The following is a 15,141-nucleotide window of genomic DNA, read 5'->3' as shown; positions in this document are numbered from 1 at the left end:
TAATTTTGATTATTCCCAATTTTCAACTATGATTTCAAGAGAAGAGAAATTTCTTCATACATCGGATAAAACCTAGCTGAAATCAGATTTTTAACTCGTAAATTATTCAGGCAATGTCAGATATACCAGCCCACCCACAACCGCAACCAAGAGCATAGATACCAGTCCTCCATCATCGTCTCCTCCAAGAGAGCCATCGTCTCTGCTACAAAGTCCGGCATAGTGTCGGGATAGAACTCGTCGGCCATTTTCCTCGACCGTCGTGTTTGATTGCTCCGGCGAGCGTATTCTCTCGGCTCGCATGTGGGTTTGACTTCGCACTTCGCACTTTGCAGGATCGACATGGTCAATGAGAGGAAAATTATAAAAAAAAGTCTTAAACTTATTATAATTATGTTAATTTAGTCATAAATTCTTTTTTTTTTATAACAATTGAATCGTAAACATTCCGTAAGATCCATTGCAAGAGTTTCTCTGACTTCGAGAATGGAATGCTGCAAATGTTTACACGCGGACGAAGAGCTCCATCCACGTGGCAGGGCAACGTTTGGACAGTTCTCGTTTAATGGGCCTTGAAGATCCGCATTGTCGGATACAGGGCCCACCGGCCCACTTCATTTCTCCTTCACGATCGCCTGTGGTCGGGCGGAGGTTTCTTTCCCCGGTTTCTTTGATCGGTCAAAAATATAACAAGCATTGCTAATATGAGTGACTACAAAAGTTGACTCATTAATCTTCATATAGTGAACTCCTCAACTAATGCACTTGTTCGATTTATCTCGAAGGATATCTAATGTTAGCAGATAAGAGCTGGGACGAGTGATCGATAGACCTGTCAAAATGGATCATAAACTCATTTCTTAACCCATATTTAATAGGCTGAATTGTCGTATAAGTTCGTTATATTAAGTAAATTGATCATAAATGCGTTTAGAATGATACAAAATGGATTCGTAATTTAGTTAGACTCAACCTATTTTTATGACTCTCTTGCCCTCACTTGACCTCATGCTCACTCACTCCACACTTTCACCTCAGTTTGCATATACGTTTTTTTAGATTAAGTCAAATAGGGATTTTCAGCAATATGAATCGGATTTGGTATTAGTTATGTATCACTAAATTTGTATTGTATACAAATTGATCAAAATGAATTAATGGGTCAATTTGGGTTTGACCATTTTCGACCCGACCCAACCCCACCCGTTTGATGGGTCTAGTGGCTGACGAGATTCAACTGCCTTGATGAGATTAGTCCGGCACAGCTCGACAAAGAAGTGAAGCATATAGTTAGAATTAGCAGAAAGTATCCTTTCAAATATGAATAGGACTCACAAGTCCAAAATTGTGCATTTACAAAAAGCAAATCCAGATGTAACAAACGAATAAAAGTAAGAACAAGTTACAAATTACAGTCCTCAAGGAAGTCACTTTCCTGGTTCTTTCAACCGAAAAATAAGGGGAAAAGGAGGGTAACACCAAGAAAAGAGGAAGGCAACCACCCAAAACTGGAAAACTCAAGCACCTCTCTATCCAATGTCAACCGTGCAATTAGTTGTTCCTTGCGGCCGCGGCCTGCTTCGCCCCGACGGAGAAGAACTCGGTGATGACCTCAAGAGGCATGCCCTTCGTTTCGGGGACTTTCATAAAGACAAAACCCCATGATATGAGGCACACAACCGCATACATGCCGAACACACCAGCAAGGCCCACAGACTTGAGCATCACGGGCAGCGAGTATGTGACAATGATGTCGCCGATCCAGAATGCGAGTGCGCATATGGCGATGCAGAGCCCGCGGACCCTGGTGGGGAAGATCTCGGCGCAGAGTATGTTGGGGATTGGCCCAAATCCCATCACGAAGAAACAAAAGTAGAGCACAACACTTATGGTAGAGATTGCCGCGTGAACGACGGAGCCCATACTTATGATGCTGCTGAGGACTAGGATGATGAGGGACGCTATCAGGATCGGTATAGTACCGAGCAGCAGGCTCCTGTGAGGATATAAGGCACACGATGAAGGTGACACCCAAAACAGATTAAACAAGCAACAAGAAATATATCAAGCATGTGGCTTAATTTTAAGTTTATACTATAAGAAGATACGAGAGATCGCTCTGGATCATGTACCTTCTGCCAGCAATGTCCATGAGCCTCATGGCGACAGCAATTGAGGGAAGCATCAATAAGGTTGTTAACGCGCTAATGAGAAGAGATGCAGAAGCTGAACTAATACCCAAATTCAAAAGTAGAACTCCGACTCCCGCTTGCTCAAGAATTTGGGGAGTGTAGTAGAGAACCCCATTTATTCCAGAGAACTGCACAAATGAGAATTGCGAGTAAGTCCAAAGGGACAAAAGAATAAGCAAAGATTCGTGGGAAAATATTAATAACGCAAGATTGCCACATTCGCACTGAGTGCTTATATCCGTGGGAATTTTTCAATAAAAAATTTAGCCTTGACTACTACTAAGAGTCTAATCCAATATGCTGCAATTAATATCAAGAATGTCAAAAATTCAAGAGGAGTTCCGCCAATATCAGGTTTTTTCATGTAGAGAAGGAAAGCATCCATTATTGTGCACAATAAATAACTTTAAAGAAAAGCAATGATTTGCCCTATATCACACGACATTGCTCAAGAAAAGAAGACTTTAGAACCAAAAAGAATTTCAACTGCTGTCTGGACCGTCAATCCTGTTAAAAACTCTAAACAAACATGCTGGCACCGCCACCTTCTTAATGTTTACCTCTCGAAATTTCAGCAAAATCAGCAATAAAGCCCGCATCAAGCACTGGTGGGCCAGAATTATAGCCACTGATTAAGAAGAAAAGTTACATTTAATCACGACCACAAGATCCTTACTACCCATATATGTTGGTATGAGTCTATGACATCATTAATTAAGTCAAAACAGCTCCCTAAAAGCTCAAGAATGACAGTCGGGCTTTGTGCTCGTGCAGTTTTGGGTGATTTTCTAGCTATAGCATGAGCATCTTTACCGAAAGCAAGCCAAGTCATGTTATATCTAAAAACCAGAGATAATGTCTAATGGCAAGGTGAAATTTAGTTTCCTCATGGCAGAAGTAGAGCATTAAAACGATATTTGGAAAGAAGATAGCAATTTCCAATGAAATTTAAAACTATCAGCTAATGTATTTCACCTGCTGAAGAATTTGAATCCCCACACCAACAACCAAAGCATGCTTGACTCCTGGTTCAAAAAGATCTTTCCAACTTGGCCCTTTCACGGCGGTTTCGGCCGGATGAACCATAGCCGGACCAATCGGATGCTGCTCCAAGAGCTCCTTGGGATACAAAGCTGGTTGACTCACCAGAGCGGCGGCTTGGATGAATTCTCCATTCATTGGACCCTCACCCCCGTGAATTGAAAACATAGAGCCTCGCCGTGAGCCAGGGACCGCTTCCGGGTGCAAATAGATTCGTTTGAACTCCCCTTCCTTCTTTCCATCTGGGCCTTCTTTATCAGACCATTTCCATGCCAGTTGCCATCCGCCGCCGATCCCCGTGCTCCCAGCCGCTTCTCCGACTCCTTGCACAAGACTACCATGTCTCATGCTAAAAGCGCTTCCATGGGCAGGCGGGACCAGCTCCCGATCCAAGCTTGTTGCTTGCCGTGAAATCAATGGACTCTGCAGATTGTCGTCTGAATCACCGCCACCTGCATCGGATGGGTACTCCTCGCCCTCCCTGGCAACACTCTCCACATCCCATTCCTCGTTCCTCGGTTGATTACCACCGACGCTGAACATGCTGCCAAAGTGAGGAAAAAGCATGCTGCGCATGCTTCCTCCCTCAGGGAGCTTCTCATGCACACTACCGAAGAGGGTCACAAGAGGGTCTATGAGAGGCACGTTCTGGCTTGCCATGCTTCCGTGCCGAGACACGAGACCTACAGCACTCTGCCCAGAGATGGGTCTGGCAACCCACGAAAGACCCTGTTCGGTGCCGTATAACTTGATTTGGTCTTTTTCATTGGATATATCCTGGTCATCCATCTGATCATTGGGCGGGCCAATTATGTACTCCTCTAAGGATGCTTCGCCCCCTACTGCTAATCCCTCCACCAGCAAAGCCAACTCACCTGTTCATCTGAAATCTATCAGCTCTCCATTTTCATCTGTTGCGGTTACGACTAAGCTTCAAGTAATGCAAAAGCAAAGTTTTTCTAACAACCTAAGAATAAAAATTTGATTGATTCTAGATATCCTAGCTAGTTTCAGCCCAGGATGCTACCGCCCTACACAGCATATGACACTTGACAAATGGAAATTATTGAGATTCAAAAGTTCTAAGACAGGTATATCAGAATCAAGAAAACACATTCCAAAACTATAGATAGCAGGGGTTGAGGATAAGTTCCCATTCCACTTGAGCAACTCCCGCTAATAGTCCAATGACTTTTGTGCAACAATATGTTGCAAGCCAGTTCTTGTAAACATGATTCCATTGTACAAGCAGATTGCAGATCCTATAAATAGAAGATTGACCAAAGCATTGATTTGAACATCAAAGCTCAGTCCAGTGAAAATAACTTTCATTCAGGGGAATGGCATGACAAGTAGTCAGACAACTAACCAGATACATCTTCTCTGCCACATAGCTTCTGCAAGACTTTCTTAGCCTCATGCATCCGCCCTTTACTCACAAGCCACCGCGGAGACTCAGGCAAGAAAAATATCATCAATACAAAATAAACGAGGGAGGGAACCGACAGAACTCCGAGCATCAACCTCCAACTCGGTGACTCCATCAAAGACATCCCGAAAACCATGCAATACGATATAAACATCCCACCAGAACCGGTGAATTGTGGCAGCGTATTCAGCGTACCCCTTATTTCCGGCGGGGCAGTCTCAGATATGTAGAGCGGAACAAGAGTTACAGCCAAGCCAACACCAAGTCCGTCTAAAAACCTTGCAAGGAGTAGCACATAAACATTGGGGGACCACAGCATAACAATACCGCTGACGAAATAAAACACCGACGAAATAATTAGCATAGGACGGCGACCAAGCCAGTCTGCAATCGCTCCAGAGCAAGTAGTAACCAAAGTGGCACCAATAAGTGACATGGCCACTATTAGCCCTTCTAAAGCCGGTTCACTATCTAAATTAAATTCCCTCTTTATGTACAAAACGGCACCTGATTCAGAAACAGAAAAAGGAAATTAATTTCAAGGTTCTATCGATTCTATTGCTTTCGAAAGATAATCATGTCAGTTTACAAATTGGGATTTCAAAGGAGAATTTCTTAAAACAAAGCAAAAGTTTTTGAAGCACGACAGTAACCAGTTACAGCTATAAGGATCACTCTGAAATCTAAGAAGACTGACAAGTCACAATCACTACTTGAAGAAAGAAAGATAAAAAGAGCGTGGAATTTCAAGAACTTGGTAATAGAACTCATGAAGTTGCATGAAGAGATACCAAGAAAAGAGCAAAATTACCAGCAATAGTAGCATTGTCCCATCCTTGAAGCAAATTACCAACGGAAGCAGCAACAGCAACCCACACAGCTCCTCTCATTATCGAACTAAACTGGCAACCCCTCAGAAAATCACACGATCCACTGGAATTTGCAGATCAAGAATTGAATCACTATCACCCACTTCAACAAAACAAGCCCTTGCAAAAGGGTATGACAGAGTTCACTTCTTCAGACTGTATAGACAAGACCCATCAACCTTATATCTGCAAAAACCCAAAAACAGATATCGAAAAACAAATCGTTGTAACTTGGGCAGCAGAAATCAGGCGAGCTCAGGTGTCCTGGTCCTACGCGAGAACAAACACAGTGGTCTTTATGCTACCTCAGGAAAGGTAAAGAAGCTCAGAGTGCTTGATTGCCTGATGTGTCCCCACCTTAGACAGAAAAACAAAAGGAAGCCCTTGCGGAATCTGCAGTTTGCACTCTCACTTGGCGTTGAAAGGTTGGCTTTTGCGGGGATCAGATATTTTTAAAGACACCCAAGAAAGAGATATTTGAAATTGCATCCAGGGAAAAAGGAACAAGAAAGGGGGTAAGGAGGCAATTCATTAGAAATGAAAGCAAGACGAAAGAGCAAGATGCCAAAGCATCCGCAACAGAGGGCATCAACCTCCGTGAAGAAGACACGTATTTCCTGTGGCTCTTTCACTGTATCGCACGTCAGCTCAGCAGTCAAATGTCATACGTTGTTGTTGTTGCTGCTGCTGCTGCTTCTTCTCACTCACGCCTCACGCTTCGCCATCACGGACCCTGAGAAAGACCTACGTTGGAGTTTGCAAACTTTTAAGAAAACTGATTATAATTCTTGGAATTATTTAAGCTGCAACGAAGAGGGGAAAAATAAGAAAGAAAAATCCTCTTTTGTAAATTATTCACGGCAGATGATTTAAGCGAACAAGGGTCCATGATAGTAGTAGAAATATATAAATATATCGCTCACGGGTCAATTTAAAAAATGTTCATTTTTTTTTTAAGTCTGGAATCTTCAGTAAAGTCAGTCCAAAAATGCAATGGTTATTGCCGTCCTCAATCCCACGTAATATAATATTAAATTAATTGCAACATTATATACAAATTTCAGCCATCAGACCCAATTCAAAATGTGCACAGGCACACAGATCTGGTTCTTGTTTTTTTTGGTCAGAACAGATCTGGGTCTTGAATGAGCTGTCTTCTTCAACATCAATGCACTTATCACCAAAACGACAAGGACTATAAAACACCACCAAAACCTTTTAAACGGGGAGTTTCTTCACTAGTGTATTGGAAACACTCATTAAATATCTAAATAAAGAAAATTTGTCATTTTCAAAGTATTGTTTTTCTGGTATTATACACAGTCAATACATTGAAAAAGTAAATATCGTTGATAAAACCTTCTAAAATTAACAACTATTGTTTAGTTTGGTTTGCGAAATGGAATATGGTTTATCATTATACCATGAAAAATAAGTTAAGAACACTACATAATTTCCATAATACCCATTAATGATACATAATTGAAGCCTAATTTCTTTTTTTATGATATTTTTAGAAATCATAGATGAGAAGATATTACAATTTACATATAATTATTATATTTTAATTTAAAATATTAAATTGAAGATAATCAATATTTTCATGATCAAATAATATTTTAAATAATAATATAATAACTGAAATTCAATAATAATAATATTAAAAATATATATAATTTGATAAATTTATTAATAAACCTTGTATAATATTTGAGGAAAAAGAAACAGGACTAACTAAAATGGACAAAGGTCTCAATGACAAAAATTTCAATTACAAAAATTAGATACTCATTGTGTATTTTTAAATGGTTAATTAACGCAAGAAATGATTGATTAATAAAATTTGAAAATATCACATTGGGTTTCGATCAATTAGTTTCTTTTATGAGTTGATGACATCATTTGCTTTTACAATTTTCTTAAATTTTTATTAATCGATCATTTTTTACATTTAATAATCGGGAAGATTTCAAATAAGGACCCGAAATGCTTTCATTTTCTCAAATAAGGGCATGAAGTAGACTTTGTGTCAAATAAGGGCCTGAAATGGACTTATGTTCTCAAATAAAGACATGAAGTGGCTATAATAGTTTCAAATAGAGGCCTCACCCTACCGGCTCACCTGCCGGCCAAATTTTTCGACCGGCCAAGGGCATTTTCGTCCAAAAATAATTTTAACATAAATTTTAGTTAAATTAGATTTAAAATTAAAAAAAGTTTTTAAAAAAAAAGAAAAACAGGGGGCAGGGCTGGCAGCCAGCCCTCCCCGCCTATGGCCGCCGCCCCATCGCCGGTGGGGCGGCGAGGTCACCGGCGCCTTAGCGAGGACTGGCGAGGGCCGTTGGCCCTTGCCAGAGCCGGGAGAGGGCGATAACCCTCTCCCATGTCTGGGCAAGGGTTGCTGGACCTCGCCCCCGTCTGGGCGAGGGCCGCCAGACCTCGCACAGGGCCTGCGTCCTTCCCCCTTGTTTTTTTTTTTTTTAAACTTTAGCTTTTTTTTTTTCATTTTTGAGTTTGTTTTTTACGGGAAAAAACTGAAAAAGAAAAAAATCAAAAAAATCAAAAAATCTAAAAAAATTAAAAGACGAAAATGCCCTTGACTCCGGTGAGATGAGACCCTTTTTTGAGACTGAGATGGCCACTTCAAACCCTTATTTGAGACAAGGTTCACTTCAAGCCTTTATTTGAAACAATGACGGCACTTTGAGTCCTTATTTGACATATAGTTCATTTCAGGTCCCTATTTGAGAAAATGAGAGCACTTCGAGTCATTATTTGGAATTTTCCCTTTAATAATCCTTTAAATATAGATAAAGAGTAATCAATTTTTGGCATTCGACTTTTTTTGTTATTGAGGCCTCTCCACTTTTTGTTTTATTTATTTATTTTTGTTATTTTCGTTAAAGTACATTATTTTTGTTTAATTAAAGTGGCTATAGTTATCAAATTTAAATTATTTTTCTTATTATTATTTATATTTATTTATTCTATTATCAGTACTAGTTAATGTAGTTTTCTCCTATTTTATAATTTCTTATGTTTTACAACAATTAAATGTAAAAAAGAGATTTCCTTAAAATAATGAGATGAAAATGTACTTTTACCCCCTTAAAAGTCATGTGCATTGCACATGCTAATAGGAAAAATAGTGTTAGTGACCGGAACAAAATAAATTTTAGGGGCATTAAGTAACATTTGAGAGCTCGGAGATATGCACGTAATACGCCAAAGTTTAGGGGTGTTTTTGTAATTTCGTCTTATTACTTTTTTACAAAAGATAAAAGATAAAAAGTTAGCAAGGTTATTAAATGTTGGGTTATTGCCACGAAAAACCCCAAATTGGTACACTTGTGACAAATTTATCTCAAATAAATTTTTTTGCCAAAAAAAATTCAAACTGGTACACATATGATAAATTTACCTCAAATTAATTTTTTGACCATCAAAAACTCTAAACTTGTACATTTGTAACAAATTTACCATTCGTTAAATTGGATTAATACCACAAAAAACCAAAAATTAGTAAATTTTGTGACAAACGGAAGGATAAAACCTCAAACTAGTATACTCGTCGACTGCCACGTGTTATCCAACCCAGCAATTAGACTGTAAAATTTAACGGAAACTAATAGAGGGTAAATTTGTCATAAGCGTATTGGTTTGGAGTTTTTGGTGGACAAAAAATTAGATTGAGGTAAATTTGTCACATGTGTATTGGTTTGATGTTTTTCGTGATATTAATCCTTAAATGTTAGATCAAACATTAAATACTACTGGGTACAATAAGAATTGTGTATTAAGTGACACAATAGACGGAGTTGATATATTAAGTGATTTGATAAATATTTATCGAATATTGATGATAAACTTATTTTATTAAGGATTAATACCACATAAAGCCTCAAACTATGTTATAAACATAAATGCCTCAAACTTTTTTTTTATCACTAAAAACTCTAAACTTATCAATTGTGATACAAATACCCCAAACTTTTTTGTCATAAAAAACACCAAACTTATCCCAGTATAACAAATGTACCATGGATGGAACTGAAATAAAAGACATATACGTTACAAAAGTATACGTTTGGGTTTTTTAATAATAAAATTTTTTTTGGGGTAATTGTATCATTGTGGGCAAGTTAAAAATTTTTGGTGATACAAAAAAGGTTTGAAGTATTTATATCACAGGAAGCATGATTTGTGATTTTTTTATGATATTTACCATTTTATTAACCATCGATTCGGTACTAATTCTGTGTGCTCCTTCAAAACATTATGCCATGCGATTGTGTAAAAAAGGGGGGAGCATGATTGATGGCTTCATTGGGCCCATGCACAATAATGACAAGAAGTTGGCGTTAATCAAATGGTACCATAATTTCAATCATTAATTAATCAAGGCTGTCCTGTCAAGCTGGTCCCTCTCCTACTTTGGCACGCCGTACCCTCGAAGAAATTTGTTTCCCCTTCCTTCTTCTAAGTAGCACATCATTTAAGTGTTGTTAGAGATTTTGTAAAACTTTTTTATTAAGTGATGTACAATGTGTTCGTTGATCAATAGTAATTGCACACCTATATCTTTGCAACACATTCCACATCTATCACTATTGATATAGATAGCTTTATTTTAATTGGATGCAGAAATGAAATAGGATCATGTATTGAATGGTTAATTTTTTTGAGAATTCGAAAGAATATGATCCATCAGATCGATTTGAGGGAGTACGCCCTTAAAATCGATCGGAAAGTTAGACCGGTCAAGGTGTGCCAAAAATCGGGCATTGATCAACCCACTATATATATATATATCAAAACAAAGCTTTAATAAAAAAAACTTTGGCAAGTGGAGAAGGCTCATTGTGCATATAAGGTTGCCAATCAAAGGGTAGTTGCACTTATGAAATCTCGGTTAAATAAGTTCATAAAATTACAAAAAAGAAGCAACTTGCATATTTTGGCAAATTGTCCAAAAAGTCCTAAACATATTGTATTTTTACCAATTTAGTCTTAAGCCTATTAATTGAGCAAATTGAATCTTAAACCATTTCATGTAATGCCAATTGAGTCCATAGGCCAATTTTGGCCGGAAATCGTTGACGTGGACACTTGGTGTCCTAGGTGGCACGACCGACGGTGATGTGGATAAGTTTTTAAAATTTTTAATATTTTTTGAATTTTTTTTTCATTTTTTTTTCTTCTCGTTTCCTTCTTCTTCTTCTTCTTTTTTACTACGGCCAACAAGGGTCGCCGGTCTCAAATGAGGGCTGCCCTTGCTAGCCCAAGCCTGGATGCCCAGGCTTGGGCTAGCAAGGGCAACCCTTTGCCAAATTGAGCGAGCCTCACCTGAGGCCGGTGACCTTTGCCGGCCATCGATAAGGTCCAGTGATGGTGGGCGAAGGAAAAAGGGAAAAAGAAAAAAGAAAAGAGAGAAAAGGAAGAAAAGAAAAAAAAACGAAGGAAAAAAGAATTCTTACCTTATCAAAAAAAAAACGAAGGAAAAAAGAAGAAAATAACAAAAGGAAAAATAAAAATATTTATAAAAAATTCGAAATAAAATTAAAATATTATTAAAACTTATCCACGTCAACGTCAGCCATGCTAACGCCGCCATGCCATATAGGACGGCCTGTGTTTATATCAGCGATTTTCGATCAAAATTGACCAGATGGACTTAATTGGTACAATTAAAAAGGTTTAAGACTTAATCGACAAAAGTGCAATAAGTACATGATTTTTTTGGGACAATTTTCCCTGTATATTCTTGATGTGTAGGCCCTTGATATTCGTGTATTCGAGCGCGCGATCCGTTGTTTCGAAGCAACCTCGACAAATTCGCGGATTAAAGAGCGTGCCTCCTTTTTGTCCGATTGATTGTACGAGTCCCATGTGCTTTTTCGAGCTGTTCCTAATAGAACGCGTTGGATTAAGAATCCCAATTAACTAATGGTCGATCAGTCATAATATGCCTACAGATCTGGAAAGGCTCCAAAAGCACCAAGATACAGCTATTTGCCCTTTGAATCCAAAGCCGCGAAAGAGAGAGACATACAGAGTTTCCAAAAGTCGATCAGCATCACTCTTCTTAACAAGGTGAAATCCACGTCAAGTACGACTCACTATTATTTTTCCGCTTTTGGACCATCCGTACCATTTGGTTTTTTTAAGGGGGGGGGTATGCCTTATCTTAATTCCTATGTGCCCCATATGATGGGAACATAGGATTATCTTAATAGGGCTAATTATGATCTCAAGTGCAATGGCCTCGTGCCCATCATTTCCTCAACGGACAAACTTTTGGCATGCTTTTGAAGGCATTTTTCTGTTCTTTGAAGTCATTATTAAGACAATTCGAAGGACAAGAATTCCCCCCCCTTTCGCGAATTTAAATCTCGGGGACAGCTGTTTCAAGAAAAGGAAAAGGGAAAATGAAGGGGAAAAAGGAACGAGCCAGGTGATGCCAATTGATCTTGCGCACTTTTGAGTGGATGTGTCCAACTGTCCATATCCAACCTGGTAGAAACCAAGAAAAAGAAAACCAAAACTAGGTTCGAGAGAAGGCACTACCAATTGATTAATAATATAATCGATACGTATCTTAAGTCCATGATTTTTTTTTTTTTGAATCAAGGTTTTTTGAAAAAAGAAGAAGAGAACTCTAGGGTCATCTAATGGATGCACGTAAGTCCATGTTCCTATTGGTCCATCCCAAGGAACCTTAACTTCCTACGTGTGTGGTCCAGCGTAAGTCAACCTCGTCATGGGAAAAATTGCCCTCACCAAAAGATGTCGTGGCCCTTGTGAGGTATAGGGGTGGTTTCCGGTTCGATCCAATAGAACCGGTCACTTTTTTTTTTTTCACTACTTAGGCTCCGTTCGTTTGGCGGAAAATATTCTCCTTTTGGAAAATATTTTCCCGGAAGTCATTTTCCTGGAAAATATTTTCCCGGAACATAATTTTCCGGTGTTCGGCGATCAATATGAAAAAGTTTCGGAAAATATTTTTTGCCGGCGACCGGCGGCGGCGGCGGGCGGCGGCCGGCGGCCGGCGGCGGCGGCGGGCCGGCGACCGCGGCGGCGGCTGGCGACCTTAGTGAAGAAGAAGAAGAAGTTCCGGAAAATGATTTCCGCTTTTGAAGAAGCGGAAGTCATTTTCCGTAGACTTAGGCTATTTTGTGAGGGGGGGAAGGAAAATATTTTCCCACGGAAAACGTTTTCCGTCCCCCGAACATCGGAAAACCCGGAAAATATTTTCCGGGAGAATATTTTCTGCCAAATGAACGGAGCCTTAGTGCTATTTTTTCGTGTTGAATTAAGTGATATGTATGTAATAATCCTCAAATTGAAAAGACGAATAAAAAAACATGCTTCACTTAAGGTTTAGTTCACATTTTACTAATTTTTTTTGAAGAAATAAGAAAATAAAAAAAGTATATGTAGTCGGTCTAGTTCTTTTTTGAATCGGGAACCAGAACACCCGGACACCGGTTCCACTTTTGGGAACTAGGAACCAGACTGACACTCTCGGGAATCGGACCAAACTGACTGGTCCAGTCCGGTCCGATCCGGTCCGGTCCGAGAGGTTCTTGGTTTAGACGGTCCATTTTGCACATCCATAATGGGGTAGTCATTGATCTCGTTAAGGAGATTTTTGAATGAAAATATATGTGTGGAATTGACGGAGAACTTTAGATGTCATCGAAACTCGTGACATAAATTAATATATATTTATTTTACGGTGCTTAGGTCGCCGTTGATCCATGAATCATATTGCCAGAAGTTCCTAGACGTGTGTACATGGTTTGATAGCACATCTAAGGTGCTAGATCAGTGGATCGCTAATCAAATTGACCATAAAGGCGGAGCACATCAAAATGCACTCACATGGATACATTTTACTCGATCTATACTAGTTTCATGAGAGCCATAAAGAGATTGTATCAGTGATAACATGCTTGATTAGAGCGGATAATTCTTGACAAATTCCATGTGCACGACAAGTGTGACATTAACAAGTTCGAGTGTCATAAACAAGTCCCATAGTTGAAATCGTGTTTTACGTGGATTGACCCGCTTAACTTGTTTAGACAATAGCCGACGCGTTTGAATTAACTAACACTTTTAATACTCATATTTAAAGACTTTTTCATCCTTGAAAGCTTCTAAAAATAACATGTCAAAATGAATAAGTGGTCAAAAAACATTTTTAGGGATACAAAGTCATGAAACATAAAGAAAAACAAATTCACCCGGTGCATGTCCACAAGATCGAGAGTAATTTCTTAAGAATCAAGAGCAAAGCTGTTGATGCTCGGGATGTAGTAAAATCTATCGGCCTCAACTTTTCTGACCTTAATCCTATCTTAGTTAAGGTTTTTCTAACTTTTGAAGTGCATCCCGCAAATCTTGGGTTCAGGCCTCATAGCTTTATTATGATTGCGCCATTCTATGGATGACAATTTAACATGTTTGAGTTACACAGCAGCTACGTGTCTCCTGAGGGTGCCATGGGTGGAGGATATTTTCTGAGAAATCCGATGTTTATAGCTTCGGACTACCGCTCCCAGAGTCAGTAGTAAAATGAACACTAGCTTAAAATACGACAGAGGACATCTCAATCTCCTCTTTCAAGTAAGGGCAACATCTATCTCACAATTAATGGATGAGGCGATTGGCGACGCCTTTTCGCCGTCAGAGGTGATTCAATGAATTCACGTAGGGCTTCTCTGCGTGCAAGACCATGTCGTGGATAGGCCCATCATGTCACCCGTGGTTTTGATGCTAAGCGGCGAATCGGATCTTCCCCAGCCGAAACAACCTACATTTACCTCTCAAAGCTTGACAACTCATGAAATCCAGTCATCACAAGAAGAAAGTATTTGGTCCACAAACGCTTTCACTAGCACTGTCGTTGAACGTAGATGATCAATTGTCATCTTCTGTCTGCATTCTGTACATAAGGATGAACGGACAGTTCAGTTTTGGGAGACTCTCACCGATCTCTAGGCCAAACTGAAAAACAGAGGAGATAGATGAGAATTCTGAAGTGAGGGGTTCATCAGTTGGCATATCCTTGCCTGGATCTAGGTACACATGGACCAGGTCTAACGTAATCGTTGATCATGTGAACCCACAATATATGTGCCACACGATCAACCATGAGATTATTTTGGACTCATGGACCTGAATTGAAGCAAGAGTTTCTCTCTGCCGGTGGCGTGGTCTGGCTGATATCCCTCTGTCAAAGAGGCGGTTTCTATCCTCACTCACTAAGTACTACATTCATCAACTAACTTGAGCTCGCAGTGTCAAGAAGCGAACGCACAATCTGTTCAAAGTAAATTAGCTGTTGAGTCCGTCCAGCTCGCAGGTATTGAATCAACGATGACAGTGGCAATGCACTAGATCGGTGCTCAGGTAGAAAGCAAGGTATGCAAAAAGGGTTGCACAAGCTAAGTCTAGAGCAATTTCTTGACCAGGCACGAAAAATCGAGGCTAAATTTTATGATCTCGCTCAATGGCCTATCTCTAATTAAAAGAAAATTGGCTGAATCAGTTCGGTTCGGTCTAGGCTGCTTCGGGTCAAAGCCTGATTTAGAAACAAAAAAGA

The 15,141-nt window shown here is 39.4% G+C and overlaps 1 protein-coding gene across 7 annotated transcripts; it reads right to left on the bottom strand.

The window, feature by feature from the left end:
• Positions 1 to 1,296: 1,296 nt before the first annotated feature.
• Positions 1,297 to 6,290, bottom strand: LOC115663999 (monosaccharide-sensing protein 2-like). Of its 7 annotated transcripts, none has more exons than XM_056308418.1 (6): positions 6,142 to 6,290; positions 5,474 to 5,595; positions 4,603 to 5,169; positions 3,168 to 4,108; positions 2,133 to 2,320; positions 1,297 to 1,996 (listed from the first exon to the last, which is right to left on the bottom strand). In XM_056308418.1, exons 2-6 carry the CDS (start codon positions 5,550 to 5,552, stop codon positions 1,552 to 1,554), a joined length of 2,220 nt encoding a protein of 739 aa, XP_056164393.1. In that variant the 5' UTR covers positions 5,553 to 5,595; positions 6,142 to 6,290; the 3' UTR covers positions 1,297 to 1,551. The 7 variants fall into 7 exon arrangements, with proteins under 7 accessions (XP_056164393.1, XP_056164396.1, XP_030441817.1 ...); XM_056308421.1 differs by having other exon boundaries at positions 4,603 to 4,940; positions 6,142 to 6,289; XM_030585957.2 differs by lacking the exon at positions 6,142 to 6,290 and adding an exon at positions 5,837 to 6,133 and having other exon boundaries at positions 5,474 to 5,717.
• Positions 6,291 to 15,141: the final 8,851 nt, after the last annotated feature.

Source organism: Syzygium oleosum, unplaced genomic scaffold (genome assembly GCF_021117445.2).
Source record: "Syzygium oleosum isolate NSW1041296 unplaced genomic scaffold, Sole_v2.1 Sole_v2.02, whole genome shotgun sequence".
Lineage (NCBI taxonomy): Eukaryota > Viridiplantae > Streptophyta > Magnoliopsida > Myrtales > Myrtaceae > Syzygium > Syzygium oleosum.
The sequence above is the reverse complement of the archived record's forward strand: the minus strand, read 5'-3'. Positions and strand labels throughout refer to the sequence as shown.